General features: G+C 40.8%; 1 protein-coding gene across 4 annotated transcripts in view; it reads right to left on the bottom strand.

Moving 5' to 3' along the window:
- Positions 1 to 632: 632 nt before the first annotated feature.
- Pino (protein pinocchio) overlaps positions 633 to 21,829 on the bottom strand; it is a 125,145-nt gene continuing 103,948 nt past the window's right edge. For 3 of the 4 annotated variants that reach the window (XM_071661387.1, XM_071661389.1, XM_071661388.1), the window contains 4 exons: positions 5,988 to 6,081; positions 5,740 to 5,871; positions 5,474 to 5,603; positions 633 to 5,187 (listed from right to left, as the gene is read on the bottom strand). In XM_071661387.1, coding sequence (XP_071517488.1) covers positions 5,056 to 5,187; positions 5,474 to 5,603; positions 5,740 to 5,871; positions 5,988 to 6,081 — 488 coding nt within the window. In that variant the 3' untranslated portion in view covers positions 633 to 5,055. Of the gene's footprint in view, positions 5,188 to 5,473; positions 5,604 to 5,739; positions 5,872 to 5,987; positions 6,082 to 11,000; positions 11,195 to 21,829 lie in introns of those variants that run through there. The other variant, XM_071661390.1, reaches the window with a different exon arrangement.

Genomic DNA, 21,829 nt, shown 5'->3' with positions numbered 1-21,829 from the left:
GCATCAGAGATATCAAAATATAGTTATGCACATGTGGACTTTGGAACTGATCACACTTCAAATTACATTTGAAATTTGAATGGAAATTTATACTTGATAGAATTCTTAAATATGCCATTTTATGCAAGAACATACACTTGTCAAACTGCAGTTTATATATATATCCAATATCCATTCCCTTTGGGAATTCCCATCAAGGGATGGCCACAGCACTAGTGTCTCCACTTGTCCCTGTCCTTACATGCCTCCCTTGCATACACTATTCATTATCTCTTTCCAGTACTCCGCCCTATTTGCCCATCACAGGTGGTCATCCACTTGCATCAGCCCCTTTAATTGCACTATCATACACTTATAGTCTTGTTTTCTTTCCATATGCCCAAACCACATCAAAGTCTTTCACCCATTCTACCACTCAACAATTCATTTCCATTGCAGTTTATAAGAACCTGTAAATGAAAGTAAACTTTCCTCTTTCATCAGTCAGTCTTCACTTCATGCTTTGTGTGAGCATGTATGCATCAACACACACTGTTGCATCCACTTGTCACTGGCCTGTTTGAGAACATTCTAAACAAAAATTTCTATGCAAGTTATGTGCTACAATTCCTTTTTGGGTAGTTAAATAGCGGTTCCAATTTATTTTTTATTATAAAAATGATTAACACAGCCTGCAGCAATTGTATCATTTACGGCCAAGAAACAGTATAAAATAAATACAGCATTTTACATGAATTATGTATAATTAATGAGATGACAATTTTTAGATATTACCTAAAAAGTTCCCCTTCATAGGCTTGACATTATTTTGTAAAACAAGACATAAGTACAAAGTTCTAAAACCAATTTTGCAATAACTACAAATTTTGAGCCAGAGGGTGAGAACAGTGATATCTAGGAGCCCAAATTTGAGAGCCATGTGCCATTTAAAAGTTGTAAAATAAAATCCTACATCAACAGAATGTGCACTTGATAAAGAATGTTATCTGGAATTCGGGATCACAGGGCAATGCGTTGAATCATTATCCTAGGTTACCACAAATTTCAGTTGCAAAGGCTCATGTACAATTATGTGTATTTTGGCACAAGTGCCAATCTTTAATTTATAAATATTAAGAATTGGATAATTCAGTTATGACCTAAATGATGTACAATGATAAAACTTAAAATAAGAATGCTATTGTAATACTGTATGTAACAGGTGGGCCTACTGAATTTCCCATTATGTCTGCATCAAAAGACCTGCAAACAGTTGAAGACTACTGCACGTCTCACATGCGCCATAAAATGGAATATCACCCGCTGCCATATACTTTTTCTTATTGTATAGCTATATCTTTTTCTATTTTGGACAATATTCTGCATGACCCACCTACTATTTCTGGGAAAATGGCACATACAAACTAGTGAAGTGCACATCTGCAAGTTCAAGGGATTACATGAACAAGTTCAAGCAACGAGTTTCTGAACGGGCCACTTGTGCTGTAGGAAAATGTTTTTGAAATGTGAAGATACATGTCTGAATGTTAAAGGCATTGGGTAAACATTTCAAATGACAACTAACGAGTCTTTCTGTAACTGCACATGGCATGTCATCCACTGACAACCAGGAGTTTAGAAAATAAGATGCACATGTGCATCACAGGATTTTAAAAGCTATGATTCTGCTAACCAATAAAGAAATACATACTTTCAAAAATATATGTAACATGTTACAATATATCAGGCAAGGAAATTTTGAGTGGCAATTAAATCTCCTAAATGTTATGCAAGCAAGATTCTGCATGGGGACACTGCTGTGGAGCTGGAAATAGTGTTTTCAGATTCATCTATACATCATGTACAACTAGCATATGACATTGCATTGCCCTGTGATTTGTAGTTTTTAATTTCTTCACTGAAAACAAGAATATACTGAGATTATTCATGGGACAATCAGACTGCCAGCAAGAGAATGTTTTAACCTACCATCTTATTCAAATCACATAGACAAGACCCAGCTGTATAGCAGTACACAAATCAATTATGTTGAAATTTTGTGAGGTATTACACCAGATACTACCTACTTGTAGAACTACCTTGACTACTGGTCTTGAGTCCTGCTCTCATAATGACCAAGTGAACATATTTAGGTCTGTACATAAATATTTACAAGTAAAATCGTCCCTTCCAAAGGTAAGGGATTCCTGGAAAATCTGGAAGTCAAAATATATAACATACAGTTTTGCATAATTGATTGGAATCAACCTGACAGAATTTCAGTATTTGAACATTTGAATACCGAGTTTCTTCAGACTATCTATCTTATTCGAAAACACTCGACAGTACCATAAATTTTCCAAGTAAAACAAAGTCATTTTGTAAACTTCAAATTACATTCTTTTAAATATAACAGCAGATTCAAACCCCATTCATTAAGTTCATAATGCTGGTTCACATTTAATTAACAGAAAGCACTGACCACTTTAAATAACTTACATTTTGGAAAAGTTCTTATTACTGTGTTCATTCATGCAAGAATTTTGATGAAATTTATAACCAGAGCAGCTCCTCATAGCTTTGAAAGCAAACCTGCTATTTATTACATTTTGAACTTTCCAAATTATTTAACACAGTATCTATATTTGGAAGAAAGACTAAACCAAGTTAAAGCTACTGTTCTTGGATAGTTTATGGCTACTTCAAAACATTCTTACTATACTTCATCTTCATTTTCCAGTTGTTTTCAATGGCAAACACGCAGAACTTTTCATGGGCAATAAAGTATATGTTGCTCAAAATTTATATATATTTACAAACATAGTATATATATATAAAAATGGTAACATGATCACACTAGTCCATGATAACTTTCTGAAGGGGTAATCGCATGTCAATAGGAGTTCAGATAATTCCTTAAAACATTATAATACCCAAGAAGTTTCATCGAGGAAATCTGCCTTATCAGGTGTAAACAATTCACAAAGGTACAAATCCCATGAAGCACATAGGCTTGTACATTCTTTTACTGCCATGCCAGGTAAGAGAATGTACAAGCCTATGTGCTCATGCTGGGACTTCAAAGTTTGTAAATTGTTTACACCTGACGAGGCAGATTTCCATCATAAAACATGTGGAGTACTGTAAAGTTTCAATATATTATGAGAACTACTGAAATGTGAATACCTCCATATATATATATATATATATATATATATATATATATATATATATGGGTCATGTCAAATGGTAATGTACCTCTTACATTAAAGAAATAGGGATGCTTTCCAGTGTCACAGCTCATAGGTATTTGTAGCAAACAACTCTAGAAATGGATTAAATTATGTAGGTTCAGAAAATGTGCAAATCCCATCAGAAAACTTCACATGCTAGGAGATGGAGACTAATTCGATAGGAAAAAAATATAGACCTGAAAGTTACAGCTTACCTACTTGGACAATTGGAACAGCTGGTGTATTCACAATATTAAACTGGACTGAATCTGAGAGTCTTGTATAGAACTGCAAACAAGATTTCAACACCATTGTAAAATTCAAAGCGCTGTACAATATGCAAAAATTTGACAAGATTCTGAATAGTGCATGGAAAACTACAGTAAACTAGTGCAATAATTTTGGTTGTGGTAATTTGTTACGGAATACTCTTGAATACAGTATCTTAATCTCTTAAGCTTGCTGTGAGCAGATGCAACATTCTAACCCAAAACTACTGGATACAGCTGCAGCAAAAGGAGGCAATTGCTGTCTTTATCAATACTCAGATTCCGAGACACTTGTAAATATATATATAAAAAAAGAAATGGTCACAAGCTTTCATAATAGCAATCAACTCTCATGTACATCTAAAACATTGTTAAATAACCTATTTAACAGCCAGTGATTTGTTATACAACCCTATTAGCCCATACAAAACCATGCTGATAATACATATATGCTTGATAGCTTGCAGCAACATATTAAAATCTGCCAAACATGTAACCCAAAAAATTACTATATATTTTCAAAAATGGGCTGGGAAGAAACTCCTCCTTTCATCAGGTCAGGCTGGATACAGAATAAAATTATATCAAACAGGTGCAGGATCTTTTGCATCCTGGTCAGTTTGCCAAACTAACAACTGTATATTTCTCAGATATCGTAGAGGCCTTGCTTAGATTAGTGATCATGATTCAGTAGTGAGCAGCCCTTTAAGTACACAAGTGCGGCACTAACCTGGCCACCAAGTGGAAATATTACATGGCATCAGCTTAGGTGGCACTCAAGACTAGTGGCTAGTGCCTACTTGTAAACCTAGGGCATCACGGTCACTGTTCATCACACGACCACTCTGTCCTCAAATAAAAAGTTAATATATACAGTATTCACTTAATAATTTTCTTGAACTTTTGTACTGGCTAATATCACAAGATAATATCACAAACTGTGTTAAAAATAATTCATGTGTATCAGGGATTCAAATCCATTGGAAGGTTTTGAGTCTGATCAGATGGTTTCCAAGAAATTCTGACATCTCTGCACCTGTTTAATGCACTTGAGCTTTGCTGCACTCATACACCACTTCTATAGTTTCACCTAACATCTGCGAGGTCCAGCAATAATGTATTGTGCTGGCTGGAAACAGGAAACCCTAGCTGTACACATGATAATGATATTCCGCCATTATTACACAAAAGCTGCGTATGACAAATCCTGTCAAATACAGTTTTCATTGCATAGTACCACTTTATATTCCTAACTATTTATTATGTTCACCACTAATCTCAGAAGCTTAAATTCTCAAACCTGACTGCAGCAGGCATATTCTGCTTCACAAGTAAAGCTTAAAAATCAGCATCTTCAAACTGGACAATGTGCTGGTTTTGCAAACCTAATCTTAAGATGATTAAGGATGAGATTAATAAAATACTCTAACATGACACGGAAAGTAAGAATTATCATTATCATGCCTCAACTATAGTGAGTAATGCAGCAGGTATATTGTACCTGACCTGCTGGGCTGTTATGGTAGTGCCATCCCTACAGAGATTCTAGCAGAGGAACCTCCTAGACTAAGGACTCATGAAGACGTTGAGAGGTCTTCCAATCCTTGTACCAAAACATCCTCAGCAAGAAAGGAGGGCACTGCTGGTCGCTCTTCACTGGAGAGGCCACATTCGCCTTCCCAATGTGCTTTGCCCACACTATGTGACTGTGAAAAGATTTGAGGAAATTGGTATCATACTAAATCTTGCCAATTTTACTAATCATCTGTAATACAACAGCTGTGGAGAACTAAATACAAAATCATAGCTCTGGCTTGGTCTTTACTATTCAAGCAATAATCTACCCTATGTAACCCAGTTTTGAACTTTAAATATTTGGTACTTAAAATTTCATTTAACCAGATCAAAATGTTACAATAAGGAACAATAGGGCCATGTCACATGTACATATAGATAAATATAGACGGATATGAATCATTACTGGATACTCACCATCGAAATATCCCTTCTCCAGGAGTTACGGCACTTGCCATCACACAAGGGACAAGGCCGCTCTAAGGAGTATCCTCCACACTCTCGGCAGTCAAGAGAGACGTGGTTATCACTCCAACTGACTCCACACCTGCAATGAACACATTGTCACTGTCCACGGCTCGCATCTTAAGACATGACTTACATGATTATAGTCTATTATTTGACTTCCAGTGGTAAGTATGTGATGTATTATGCGACGTCCAGTGGCAAGGATGTGTACTCACGTGTAACAGGAATTGAACTGAGAACGAAGGTCTTCAAGAGTCATCATAGGCTCGGCAACATGGGCAGGGTACTCGTGGTTCATCAGGTCAAGTCGTGTTAGGCTCTCGCTGCTCTCACTCCGTGATACCCAACTGTCAGGGAAGCAAACGGCAAACATTACATAACATCGCAACACTTGCACCACCTTCACTCACATTTCATGCATGGTTGTCGCAAAGCACCATATTTGTGCACAGTGTATAATTACCTTGAGGAGAAGTAGTTATCAGTTTGAACCATTCCGCAAGACATTGCTGGATGCAGGCAACCGGTAGGTAAATTATGTTGCAACACGCTAGACCCTGCCAAAGAAAATTAACAGTAGCAGTGATCACATACATATAAGCTAGTTAATAATTATGGTGACAAAAACTTAGAGGAAAAACTACCAACAATACACTGTACCTTAATACTATAGTACTTGTTAAGTGCTGATTAACAATACACTGGAATACTTTACGGTTTTCTAGTTCATTCAAAAAATACCACATCCGCTGCAAGTGTGGTTCCTCTCAATATTAATATAAAGTAATATAACACAAAATTTGGTAACTCACTTGACAGAATGCTTAACCTAACCTTTTATTCACACTAACCCGTCTTTCATTCTCAGAACCACAGAATACACACATAAACCTGCACCACATCAACTCTTGCTCTTCCACCAAAAGATCAAAAGCATTCGGAGCGGAGTTGGCTCATACAATTATTACTGTACATTATGTATGTTGCAACCTGCACATTCCACGGAAAAAAACAAAAACAAATTAATTAAATATGCTACATATAATGCCAAATTGCAAGTTCAGATGCAAGTATAAATTTTCTGAAGTAAGGACGTGACATTCTAGCATTCATGCTTATTCATAATAAACTTTCAACTATATTCAACAGTTACTATACAAATCCAGATATATGTATGGTATGAATGACAAACCCTTAAAAAAGTATTTGGCTAACTTTCCTGGCAGTACCTGCCTAATAAACAGGATTATGATAGTCTAAGAGTGCTGCTACCAGACTACTTTATACACGACATTCTGATTGTCCATGTAACATTTTGACGCCATAAATAATACTACAAACATCACCATATGAGGAAGGAAATAAAGCAGTGGAAACTATGAACTACGAACTGGTGTGTTCAAAATCAAAAACATCTGTAATGGCTACTGTTTCAAACGCAAATGCTTCGAGAAAAAATATGCAATACTACTGAAGTAAACATGCAGTTAACTCATACTGCAGACGTGTGTTGTAATAATACATCAAATAAATACGAAAATACAGCCAAATTATCGACAGCCATAAACCATCTATAGACAAAACTCCCTGAACATGATAAAAAGGAGCATTTATCCGACTATAGATCATGTTCATGATGTATGGAGTACATGCCTTGATGTCAGAAAAATATCCAATAATAGCAGCAAAGTTGATCCCCCTCAGGGATAGAAGAGATAAATATCAAGAATAAGGGAATCAGCCAAACCTTATGTATCTGGATGACAAAATCAATAGCGGCTGGGCAAGGTGAACTAAACCAGAATCCTATTCCAAGCAATCAAGCCATACTTCATGTTCTGAATTAGCCTTGGAACGATGTTGCTTTTCCCTAAATACAAAGTTTTCCTTCTTGGGGGAGAAAAATGAACCGACGGCCTATGACAAACTTGTGTGACCATGTAGCCCCTCTATTAACCAGTGGAAGACCTAGCAAGAACAAAATATGGACAAATCAAGGGCAAATACCGACAGACAATATATGGAAACTACCGATTGCTAAGCCTGACAGGAATCCACTCTCAAGACAGCAAGCACTTCGAAGTCTACAACCTAAAAAGGGAATTAAACGCGCATGACAGACCATAACTCAGTTCCATTAAATGTTACACCCCTCTGGCATCCTATATAAACTGGGTCAAAGCTATAAAAACGGACATAAATGGGGGAACAAACAATCCAATCCCTCAGGCCCCACTAAGGATGAGCAGACACTAATATTAACGTTATCAAGCAAAGTTGGTGCATGTCATAGCTTTGCATGGGTACCATCACAAGTTTCGTGTCCTAACATGGTGGGCAACTGGTGTCATACGCAAGGCTGCTTAATTTCCCAGAGGAGGAGGAGGAAGAAGAAAAAGCACAAGGATAAACAAAACCCAGAATGCACAATGAGACACTCATTCTGTTGATGTCCATGTGAAATGTCAAATTACCTTACATAATAAAGTTACGGAGAAATGAGCTTAAAAGCTGTGATCCAAACATTATTTTACTGATGAGTATATATTAGAAACCTAGACGAGGGAATTGCTGCAGTTCTTCGTATCAATTTTTCAGGGAATTGCTGCAGTTCTTCGTATCAATTTTTCAAGTTTGTACAGAGCATCACATATGTGACAAAAGTTTCTAGCTTCGCTTCATACAATTTTTGCAATCAAGCTATTACACAAAATTCGGATCACAAACAAATAAATCGCTATTTTGAAATGGCTAAATCTAAACGGTGTGCCCAAAATACGTCATACGATACGTTTAAGTATGCAGTAATTTCAGAGGTTTCACTATACACACCAGCATCAGTTAACATGTTCCTGTCTGGCCAGCAGTGATCTTAACACTGCCTTTGAAAGCAAGATTTAACAAACTCGCATTACTGCCACGGTAATTTGAAGAGAATGACGGACTCTCATTACTGACATTTCTAATAAATCTCACTACAACACCTGAAATGATTGGAGACAAAATCTTATGAGAGCGTGTCAGACATAACAGCCCTTCCCTTCCGGGTTCAAAACTATTACCGACTTTATCTCCAAACTTCTTCATTCTACCAGGCCTGTGCCAGGAAATCAAAGACGTAATTACATATTAGATAATACTGATGGTTATTGTGCAACATAATCTGATACATGCCAGCGTCCGTGTTTAAGGGTATATTATATATATTAAAGAAAAGTGTTGCGTGTTCTACTCTTAAAAAGTTAAAAAATTCTTCAACTTTTCAAAGAAATTCTAAAGGAAGTATACCTTCTTGGAGCTGTACTCAAGGTTATCTTTGCGTTAAGCAATAATACAAGGGGATGTGTACAATCAGGTAAATGTCTGAAGAAATTAAACACAAACCGACATACTCCAATACCATAATAAATCACAAGGAAAACCTGTCATGAAAAACAGGTCCTGAGCCCTGAGAAGTTACAGTTCCTATACTTAGGTCATAAAATATCAAAGCAACTCGTCAACTGTGATAAAGTTTTGGAATAAATTTATGTAACTTACAGGGACATAATATGGCTTAGGAAATACCACCTACAACACGTTACGACTATGAAACTAAAGGACTTTTCCGATAAAAATTGGGTGAAAAAGCATTCTCACGGAAGGCTGTCCGGCATTTAACTTAAAATGAAAGGGCAAAGGCCTAACACGCGACTGGCTCCAGTATGAGTAGGCGACCTGGCTGCCGGCGGCATTTTCCAGAACGATCCAGGGCAGAGGATGGCGTTCACTGCGGCAAGTAATCGATGAGGTCTATAGCCTGTCCCTCCCTCCCTCTCTCTCTCCTTCCGCCCTGCTGCCTGCTACCCACTACTGCTTATAACCATCGACCACCACTGCTATGTGCTAACCAAACGGTAAGGCAGTACGTGGCGCATTCCAATCCCCTTTACTGATGTACCGTTACAAGGATCAACAACACATTCCTGACCACAACCTGAGCGATAAATACATACTCCAGGAAGACAAGGACGAACAACCGCAATTTCAACGTCTCCCTCACTTCCTGACAGGCAACATAACGCATGTCGTGTAACAGTCTCCTGTTATTGAGATCTTACAGCATGTGCGTGGTACATAGAACCCACACCCAATCCTTTCTCTCAGGTACGAATTTCTAAAGAGCCGTGTTACACGAGAAGTCAAGAACTAAACCAGAGGAATTTCTAGTTACATATAATAGATTATATCACCGAAACATTATTACCTACATATACAATTCGAACATGAAATTTTTCCTCAAAATGATATTAACAAATACCGTAGACTTAGGTAACGGGTCACACTACACTGGACGTGTTTATATCCACAACAATAACGGGAAGCTTTTTGTTTCTTTTTTTCCCCCCCGAGACGAAATACGACATACCCACAGACACATCATAAGCCATAACAATATAAATGTCGTAAGTCTTGCATCACTGTATGATGATACAATCCTAAATCACTCTCTCACCGTGAATAATCACTTTCTTCACCCACTTCAACACCCAACCATACCTCCCTCCTGACGTGCATAATCACACAGACTCGCATGAACATGTTTCACAGATAACAGGAAACAGAGCTAAGGCACTACATAATCATGAGCCTGTCACACAAACTATAGTCTTATTCAGAAATACAGAACATCGTCCGAGTCTGTTGTAATAAACGCGCGTATATTACGGTAACACAAACTCAAGTTTTCAGTATGCCTGTGTGTCGGCTGAATTTAGACCACAACTTCCGTGTCATTCACATACCAAGTGAGGATGTTTGGTGGCAACTGGGGTGTAAACCGCAGACGGGAGATGCTTCCGCTGCAAGAATGCTGTAGCAACTGTGACCATCTGACACAAATTCATCCTTGCATCACTAACAATGAACCTTAAACACACTTTCACACCCCGCCAGCCATGACTCAGCCTGCACAAACCAAACCCACCCCCACCCCAAGACAATGTTTGTTCCTACATCTTCCACGACCAACTATAACATGAGAACATTCGTTCACATACTGACCAACGACAACATTAAATTCGACTGGCATTAGCACAGTACCGGTACCATTATGAAACGTTCCGAGATACCAGTCTCGCAAGTCACCTTGTGGCCTCCAGTCCAAGGACGAGTGACGACACCACATATATACACAATAATGCACATATAATCTTACACATGTATACACAGACTGACAGACAGACATATATATATACACCCGCTCAAGCGCGGGTGACACGCGGTGTTTGGACCAGCGCTCGCCTGGGAACTTTCCACTCACTACTGTATTTCCCTGGCGCGGGACCACGCCCCAGACCTGTTGCCCACCAAACCCCTCTCCTTGCCTCCCCCCCCCCCCCTCACCATATCTCTTCCTTAATGTTAAACCATCTCCACGACCATACACACACACACGTCACATACCGGTATCTACCCAAAACAATGGTTCATTTACCTTTCACATTCGCGGCCATAAACGCTGCATGTCGATCTTTCGAGAGTACCGAAAGACCACATAACACATGCACGTCTTCGGGCATCAAAATTCCTCGCATTTTTTCCAAAATACTCACTACTGACTGTAATATCCATTTCCAACATACTAGATATCCACAACATTCGCACGTATTCAGGCAGCATTTCCTTCAATACTCAAGTGTATCCACAGGACCCGCTCATTCACTTGCACAACCAGTGATATCCGCACACTATCAAACTGAAAAGTGTGGATATATTTACCGATGATATGGCTACACGTCCTCTCCGGAAGGCGGCAAGACAGCAACTGACAACCGTAGTGACACCAGCGCTCGGCCGCACCTCCGCCGTGGCCTGGGGCTCGGCCCGCCTCCCCGCCCGACCAATCAGCCGCCGACTCACTCCCCCCTCAACATCCCCACCCCAACTCCTCCCCCCTCCTCTTCCCGGCACACGCGCAGTTGCTGCTGCTCTGCTGCTTCAGCGTATGCAGCAGTTTTTCATGATGACAAGTACACTTTAAACCCATGAATCCCCAGGGCTCGCACACGGACTTAATGCAACGCGGGTCGGGGTGGGAGGGGGTGTGACGATGACTTTAAATGCGCGTCTGGAGGAGGGAGGGATTGAGTTTGTCCTGGGGCGGAAGGTGGGAGTAAAACACACAAGATGGTATCAATCGATTCCTTACGGGTAACCTGCACGGAACTCTATATTGGTCTACACTTCCGCAAAAGACAAAAAACCGGCTCTGGAAAGGTTGAATTCAATTTTTTTTTCTTTTCTTTTTTCCCCCCATGGGTCGGGGGAACTGAGTCACTTTGGCTATGATATGCCCCGGGAACTTGTACATAGGAAGAACATCACCAACACTACCGCGTTTGTGTCCGCCTTGCCTACCATGTCATTAAACACGAGGATTATATATTGTCATCAGCTCAACATGTCTTTAGGCTCGAGTTCCTCTTCGCTTGCCATCAACTCCTACAAATCTTTATTTTCTTACGTGAAAGCAGTTGCCGTGAGCCAACTCAATTCGACAGCCTCCATAACAAGTCTCGTTATAAAATGTAAATGAATACAAGATTATGCTCCTTCATACGTCATACATATGTTAAGCCAAATAACCATAAGAATGCAGCGTAGGAGGTGCAAGGAGCTTCGCTACAAGCCAATCAATTCAAAGCAAGATTTACAATCATTATTACATTTACAGATGTTATATCTAAGGGCAAGAAGCAACGGAACCAAGTAAAACATCGGAGTTCAGTCGGTGGATCAAAATAAACATACTTTTTTATTAAGACATACATGCAGGCAAGACTTGGCAGCCAGGAGGAAAAGGTCACGTTGTGAATAAACATATGCCTTTAAAACAAATATATATATATATATATATATATATATATATATATATATATATATATATATATATATATATATTACTCGAACAACACATTACTCCACATATGGGCCAGCAATTGTTCAAGCGAGGTTAAAGCATAACATTTCTAAAACGGCGAGTAATTGGGAGAATGGAAAGTGATGAGTGTAAAGATAAAAGACCCATGTTTTTGTAAGCATATTTAGCAACTTCTGGGATGTGTTACGGGTTTGTGTGGTTTATGGGTTTGTGGTGTTAAATGTTGCCACGACGTGAGGATTGTATTTGCAAGGTTTGACAAGAAATTAATTTTCTTGTTGGGCTGAAGCGATCGCCGTTTGACTTTTACATTCTTGAAATGTCAGAAGGTTCGTGTTTTCCCGTGTGGCAGTAGCCGGGGGAAACCTGAGCCGAAAAGGACATTTAAGTACTTTGCTATGTGAAGGGGGGAAACTTTTGAGTCGTAATATTAACGGAAGCTCGCAAAATAATTTCCGAGGGTGGAAGGTTGATCAAAGGACACTTAATACGGACGGTTAGTCAATATACCTAGAATATTAGTCGTAAATTCAGCGTTTTTAAGAACCTCTTAAGCACTGACAGAGCAACATATAGAGTTGCTTAATGTCTTGTAAATTGTCAAATCTCATGGGCGTCTGTTAAGTCTCCGGTGAACTGTGAGAGGGTGCTCTTTTAAGGCATTGTTACAATGCTTATGTACATGACTGTGCTATGGGGCAACATGCTTGGATTACAGTAAGGGTTGAGGATTGTTACAGAGTGAATAAAAAGTATAATTCACGTTCCAATCTGTAGATGGAAATCAAAATGAGAGAACTAGGAAAGGCTTTCGTGGGGAAAGTTCGCCAACTAAAAAGTTTGACGCCGCCAAACTTTTCCAAAGGCTCACGAGCCACAGCGTGTGTCTGAAAATCACACACTGGAGTTCTGAAGTCCCTGATAAATGGTAGTTTGCATAACTATCGGAGATGAGTCAAGTGGTCGTATAATAACGGGGTCTGTTGGAGCAGAACGAGGTTATCATGAACCAATAAAATTAGGAAATCAAGTGTGCGGGTAATTCTTGCTTCGCACGATTCCCGACAAGTAAGTAGCAGAGGGGAAACACAACGGTCTTTTTAAAGCCTAGAAAAGTCGACATTATCTTATTACCCACAGACGTGTCTTGTAAACGAGAGGCTGGCCTGTGTGTCTGGATTGTGCTGAATCGTGAGTATTAGAATCACTGTTCGTTTTGTAACCGTGGAATTCTGGCTTTTTTTTTTTCTTTTTGCCAGCGGGGCAGCGGTTGGCTGTAGTGGGGTTGGGTTAAGGCTATATGGGAAGCGTTATTTTTTTTCTGCTTGCGCAATGGAATTTACCGATGGTTTACAAGGATTCTTTGCGGTTGACGCTGTTGATGTGCAGACCAAAACTATTTATTTTCTTACATAAAACCTCGAGGATGACGCGTTGCGTGCGATGCCTGAACACGACGCTTGTGTGCGATCGCCGAGTACGACGCGTTGCATGCGATGCTTGAGGACGACGCGTTGCATGCGATGCTTGAGGACGACGCGTTGCGTGCCATGGCTGAGCACGACGCGTTGCGTGCGAAGCTTGAGCACAACAGTACGACCCCTGGGTGTGATAACCCCGGCCTTTGACCTGAACATAAGGTTAAAAACAACCAGTAAAGTTATACCTAAAAGTCGTGCCATCGTGCTCAGGGGGGGTGTATATAATAAGGAGAGGTGGTGGAGTACATTTTCGGCTACAGTCTCCAGCTTGACGATATATATACGTCCTTAGAGTTCTCTGGTTACTCGTGACTCGTCCTCCACAGCAGATAACCAAAGGAACAGCTTACCAGAAGTGTTGAATTGGTTTAAGGTACGCATGTTTAATTAGCCGACTGGGAAGGTGGTTAACCTTTGTCCTTGTTAAGATCAAAGGTGAAGGAAAGGTATGTTGACAGCGAGCAGCCGGGACCTGACGTGGGGGAAACATACCTCACTTGACCTGATGGATAATAAACAAAACCTCTGGACCTGGTGAACCGGAACTCATGTGCTCGTGACCTGAAATTACCGCTGCCAGGCACAGCCCCCTGCATGCAGGCACCCTACACACACACACACACACACACACACACAAACCACTTGTCAACCACATCCCCCACCCCCTTTCAAAACAGTTGTGTGTGGAGGAGAATGGGGGGAGGGAGGGTTGTTCAGTTCACGTTTAAAACTCTCACACAGGCGATCGTGACTGGACTTTAGTCGTCCATACATCTCCCAACTTGTAATCTCAACCAGCGTCTTCACCTTGTCCTCCACAAGGCCATTCGATGTGCAGACCTAACGGTCCTAAGATAGTGTTTATCAAGGACGTTCAGGTCTTGGGGCCACGCCATCTGCCTTCAAGTCTTCAACACGAAAATTAAAACAGTGTTAAAAAATATTTTCTTTTCGAAAATCATAAAATCATGTTAAATAAAACATCTTTTTTTTCCGAGATAAATTTTCAGTTTCGAACCGCACGACCGATCGCAACATACAGGAGACTCTAGCAAGACAGGATGCGCCTCCTGTCGATAAAAACATTGGCGCTCTGTTGTCGTGTGTGTGTGACGACGAACTCCGTCTCATATGAACTTTAGGAAAGATTTTTATACCCTAGTTTCAATAGGAAAAATATAAAGTAAAATACTTTCCATCTACTGACAGAACAGCGGGGTTCGCCTCTCACGGCAGCAATACAGCGCAATCTTAATCCCATGGGAGCAATATATCCTAACTCCAACCTATTGGGAACAATGTGTCGGAGTATCACACCTCATGGGAGCAATACATCGTAACCCTAACCTAAGTGGAGCAATACATCGCAACCACAGCCTTATGGGTGCAATACACCGTAACACAAACTCATGGGAGCAATACTATCGTAACCACAACGTCATGGTTGCAATACACCGTAACCCCAACGTCTTAATTGCAAGACGTCGTAACCCCAACGTCATGGGAGCAATACACCGTAACCTCAACCTTATGGGCGCAATAAATCGTAACCCCAAAACTCAGGGGAGTAATACAACGCAACCCCACCCCTGCCAGCGACCTGGGAACCCCCTTAAAAATCTAGGCCACCCCTCTATCAGTGTATCCTAAACCCGACGTCACGTCATAATAAGGGTTAGTCACCTCCACGTATCATACCGAATTCTTGGCTGGAACCATAACAAACCACATACAACTGTTAGTCGATTGATAGGTTATGGGGAGTGAGAGGGGTGTTCAGAGCCCTCCCAAGTAGCAGTGTAGGTCATGGTGAGAGAGGTAGGATAGCGGATAAAGGGGGAGCCTACGAGGTGGTATTTTAAGTGGCACTTAGCGTTAACAGAACAGAGGCCAACACTGCAGGCAAAATGTTAAGGTATCTAGGTCTCCCGTCAATTCTATTTAGGGTTCCGGTCCAAATTCTCTTACATACGCATTAGCCTACCTCACTCACATAACACTGAGGCAATGGTCCGCAAGATTTACGGCAATCTAGCTCCTATGCTGTGACAGGCACACGGTATTCCACGTTACACGCTAAGCTACACCAAGACAGACTCATCGTAGCCTAGTTGGCAGCTAATGCCCAGATATCCAAGACTTCTTTGACATCACTTAATCATGACGTTTTTCTTAATCGTTCGTTATAACTAAGTGAAATACACTAAACATCAAGTAGATATCATACGAAACCATTATTATACTCTCCTAGGTCGAAAAAAAAAGAAGATTTACACTCGCTCATATTCTACTGAAAGCCAAAATAAATAAAATCCTTTATCTTCCGAACACACACGAGTGTACTGTTGATCTGGCCGGCTTCGTGAAGCCAATGGATTCTGGATAAATAAATATAAACACACAGCAGCGGATTACACACACACACACACAGCCATCCCGGCTAAGAAAGTGGAGAGGCTGTGGGGTACCCGGGAGGCGGGTGAAGGTTGGGTAAGTTTTTCTAACGGTCACAACTGCACCGTCTAAAAGCAGAGATCACCCCCCTCCCTCCCCGGAGCATCCACTTCCACCACGGTAAATAACACGTCCTCACAACACTACCAACAACAACAATCCAGTTTGGAGAATGATTATATCCCCCTCTCCCTCCCCTACGTAATAACCCAGTTACGTTCATAACAAATCTGGCTGGAGGGAAAAATAAATATTGTCCTCGAATGTTATACGATTATGGCGTAATGTCCCACAATAACACAGCAGAGGAGTAATGACCTCCTAACATTATATATATCCCGACACGAGAGAAAATTAACGATAATCAGATACACACACTAACATATGCACGTACATGACCAGAAATCAATGGCCGTCCTTCAATCTTTGATGGTCATGATTGTGTGTGAGAGAGAGAAATTTTTTTTCCGTATCTATTCTAACCTCTTTTATGTATAACCTTTGCAAACCTTCACAACTTTAGGTCGGCAATACACCTGCTGAACGTTAATTAATTTCTTCATATTTTTTCCCCATCACCTCTTTTTCCATCCCTCCACCTGGGATGACCTTGACTGGGGCATGTTTGGCCCGTGCCAACTCGGTCACTATATGAAAAAAAAAAAAATTAGGAAGAGATTAATTAATAAATATTTCCGCAGTGTCGATGCTCACATGTTTTCACAATAAATATCTAAGCAAGGCAATATATGACATTCATACATATTCGCAATTTCCCACGTCAGTCAGGTAGCGCCAAGAACAGAGGACTGAGCCTTAGAGGGAGTATCCTCACTTTGCTCCCTTCTCTCTTCCTTCTTTTGGAAAATTGGAAACGAGAGGGGAGGATTTCCAGCCCCCTGCTCCCTCCCTTTCAGTCGCCTTTTACGACACGCAGGGAATACGTGGGAAGTATTCTTTCTCCACCTATCCCCTGGGATAATTCATATATATATATATATATGATTATGCACGTAAAACTTAAAAGCGCTGAAAACACTCCAGCAGAATATAACAAACTGGAAATTCATTTTGCTGTGGTGAAGGATGCAACTGAACAAGACGGAACCCAATAATGCCCTTAAGGATAACACATGATCCAAATGATATAATATGACCATTTAACCCCCCCCCCCCACACACACACAGGGTGGGCTAGGATGTCACTCTTGCTGTTATTCCACCGAACACAAGACAATGCCCAGCACGGTACTCATACGTACAAATCAGTATATCTTCATTACTTACGTCAAGCAGATGAATCACTTTTATATCCAAGCGAACAAAAAGGAATTGGCATCAACCTTATAAAAGAAATGAAGAGCGAGTGGTAGGAAAATTCGATTCTCGATCAATTCTACTAAATTCTACAATTTCCCTCGACCATTATTAACAATGGTGTCCAGGGATATAAAACCTGATGTTCAGACGATAAGCACAAATGTCTTGAGGTTGATTCGGTCGACTGGTTTTGAAAAGCACACTTGGTAACCAGCTGGCCATGACGGTAGCTCGATCTACCTTACAATTTAAATACTAAATTCCTACCTCATGACCTAAATGATTACCACACGGAAGAAAAAATCTAATCTATCTATATCTCATATATATATATATATATATATATATATATATATATATATATATATAGTGCATGACACTATTTACATGAAGTTCAAATATTATTCTAATAGCTCTCTTTTATATACAGTTTTCGGTTAAGTGATGTTGTCCTAACCTAGTTATATAGTACGGGAGGCGGGTATGCGGTCCACATATACAGGATATACAAAGCGAACGGTGCAGCCTTGAGATGAAGTTTCACTTCAAATCTTGCCTTATGTAACTGCCAGTGTTACCACACACGCAGACTAGATTTTAAAATTGTCTATAATTGGCCATGGGTTATATAGGCTTGCGCCATATGAACAAGAGCGGACTTAAAAGTGGAGTTTACCATGACAAAACACACTTAGAATACACTGGTCCTTTTTTTTTCTGCTCCTTTGGTGTTAGCGTGAACAATGAAAATAAAACCATAAAATACTGAAGACAAGTCACGAATGAGAAATCAAATGGTGTTAACCAAAAACAAGGTAATTCTTGTGAACCTTCTGTCATCGTTCGAGTATTGTTTTAAAAGCTTCCCTTTTCATAAGAGTAATGGATACTTAAGCGATTTCCAACCCTGCCATGAGACCACCACACCTCGCCAGGAAGCAAGCAGTGTGCTGTCGGCTTTTAGATTGGTCTGTGTGTCTGTCCTATTTCCTTGACTGTATACCTGCATGCTTGCTTGCGTGCGCGCGCACACACGCGTTCCCTGCGTTAATGAAGTAGCGCCAGAAACATACTAGGAAGAAAGGCAGCATTATCTCGCATCCATTCTCTTGGTGTCATGTGTAATGCACCCTCGAAACCACAGCTCCTTATCCAAAACCAGGCCCCACAGGCCTTTCCATGGTTTACCCCAGCAGCTTAACATGCCCTGGATTAAACCCCAGACAGCACGTCTACCCCTGTATAACACAGCATTCCAATTCCAACTATCCCGTGTACGCCTTTCACCCTCCTACATCCATCTCCAATTTGACCTTCCCTTGTTCGCTCCACTTGAGACGTCATATATATATATATATATATATATATATATATATATATATATATATATATATATATATATTCCTATGGGCAGTGAACCCCTGAAATCTCTCCGACACACACCGACAAAATACATCACATATGCAGTTTTGACAGAGTTTGCCCTTGAATTACCACCCACACCTTGGTCCAGCCAATTCCTGGTGTCCTCTTGTGCTGGCCTTGGTGGGGGTGAGAGCAGCAGGAGCAGCCATCCTCACCCCGCGCCTGCTACAGGAAGGTACTAATGGTGGCCAAGGCTACCTGCTTACCGGAGGGTAATATTTAAACCGGAATGTCCCGACCCTCCTCCACTCACTCACTGCACCACGTCAGCGGTAACCAAGCCTAGCCTAGCCGACGCTCGACCCGTAACCCAGCCTTGTGTCTCGCTTGATGTCGCTCTCGTCGTCAATAAAACCTAATCTTGTTTTACTACTGTGGTACTGATAAGGTTTTCAATACACGCCCTTCCCTATAAGCACGTGATAGCAAACAGACTGGTTCTGTTACCTTTTACACGGAGTTTATAATACATTGCATACAATCATAAATTTGTGTATATGTACGCATACATTTAGATAAACCCTCTGACTTAATGAAGCAAAGAGTACATGCCGAACTACAGAAACACTACACAAGTGTACATATTAGCTGTATGAACCGTCTCCCACACAAACATGAATTGCAAGGAGGTTTTAAAGTTTCTCTCTCTTCCGGCGTAGGGAGTTCTAGTTAAAGTTTAAGAGGAACACAGCGAGGCGGTCGAGTGGGTAGGCCACGCGCCACACAGACCACAACCCATAATTCAGTAGAGGTCAAATTGGTCCCAGGGTCACCAGTCCACCTACTATACTGATATCTACCCGCTACAAGAAAAAACCTTAGAGAATCGGCATTTTAGATAACGTAATCAAACTCGTTCGTACTACAAATTGTTGATGTCTGCTCTTATCAGACACGAACGCTGGTCTGACGCAACCTCCCACACACGAGCAAGCAAGTGCTTGCACTGGCTAATAACGTAAAATATGTACGTTAGTGAAGAGAGTAATGTACAAAATCACTACAGCCTCGTTCTTATGAAAACCGCGGTTTTATATCAACCGGATCGGGCCTTTTTTTTTTTTTTTCTTTTTTTTTTTTTTTTTAGGCCACACAACCCGCAACACACAACTCTTCCTAGTTGTGAGGGGAGAATCGATCCCTCCATCCACCTGCCTGCCACCAGAGCTGCCAGCCTCTGAGAAATCATGCATTCGTTTAATTACTTCCAGCAACACACGAAGCCTAGCCCCACTACCCCAGGCCGCCATGCTCAAACGTTCGCTCCACACACCCTAGCCCACTTTACACACGATATTTGATCCTAAAGGAACTCTTTTTCTTTAACCCGTTTGATTATTTTGAGTGTCCCATGAAACATTAACAATAAAGAGTGTTTTACACAATTCAGCACATCTAGTAACTCATTTAGTTGATTAAATAACTGTTGTTAGATGGTAAGTGCTTGCGTGGAAAATCCCCAGGTTGCCCAGAATCTGCCTTTCTGGTGAAAACACCGCCAGCGTCTCTCCTCCATTCATGACTTCCACACAATAATAACGTCTCTTGTGCTTTATTAAAATTCCTAAGGTTTATCAACACTTAAACACAAGTCAGGCCAGAGAGATCGCTGCGTTCGAATTCTGTGAACAATTTCAACAGAACAAACATTAAGCTAAGTAAGCAGAGACAACATCAACAATGTATGTTTACTCATCACTTGCTCCTCAGAGAGGGACTATATAAAGATTAACATGTCGCTTACATTTTGATTATTTTTTTCATTCGTCGAATGAACTCATTAAACCTTATTTAGGTATAAATATCACAAACACAAGACATATCTTTAAGGAAGTATTTTCCAACTCGAAAGCTATCTGCGTCGCAGTTCTAGAATCTTTGGATAAGACATTGTTACAATATCTTTTGTGAGCGCCTTTCCGCTTTGAACTGTTACGACAGACACGATACAAATCAACAAAATACGGTGATATATCATTTCTCGTCTAACATAATGGCGGACCGTTCAATACTAGAAGAATTTCTGACGTGGTCCTACCTCGATCATGTTAGCACAACATACGAGAGTACATACAAATACCACCAGAATATTCTACACAGAACACTGCTGTTCTCGAACGTATTAAACCAACACGCGAGTTATGATTATTCAGTACTACCATTAATTATGATATTAGGTCAGGCACGTCGGGTTATGTGTGGCCACAGCTTATCATGGGTCGAGGTGAGGCGAGGTCAAATGGGTTGTGGCAAATGTCAGTGGTGGTGGGTGGGTGGCGAGGAGAGGTATAGTTCCTGTTGACCTCCACCCACTGGTTCCCGCTACCTTCCTTACCTATTCCTCCCCCGCCACTGCTGTTCCTGCCCACACCACCACCACTACCACGCCCCTATCGATCCTTCCTCATGTTGTACGGTGGGACTCTACCGCCATCCCACTGTGTATGGTGGGACTCTGCTGCTATCCCAGCAAAACTGTCTAAACTACATTAACTCAGGACCCCTTTTTCCGGGGCTTCAAGGCTGCGGTACAAGGAATTCCTTCCGAGTGGGAAGGTTCTCGATAACGCAATCCTTTTCGTCCGTCAAGTGATACAATACAACTCCGCTCATGTTGACTTCCTTCTTGCGCCGTAGCAAACGGCAGGCAGTTGTGCAGTAACCCCCTGGCGTCCCTCCTATTGTGTATAATGGAAAACTATA

This window comes from Panulirus ornatus, chromosome 73 (genome assembly GCF_036320965.1).
Source record: "Panulirus ornatus isolate Po-2019 chromosome 73, ASM3632096v1, whole genome shotgun sequence".
NCBI classification, from domain to species: Eukaryota; Metazoa; Arthropoda; class Malacostraca; order Decapoda; family Palinuridae; genus Panulirus; species Panulirus ornatus.
This window is presented reverse-complemented; position numbering and strand designations above follow the sequence as displayed.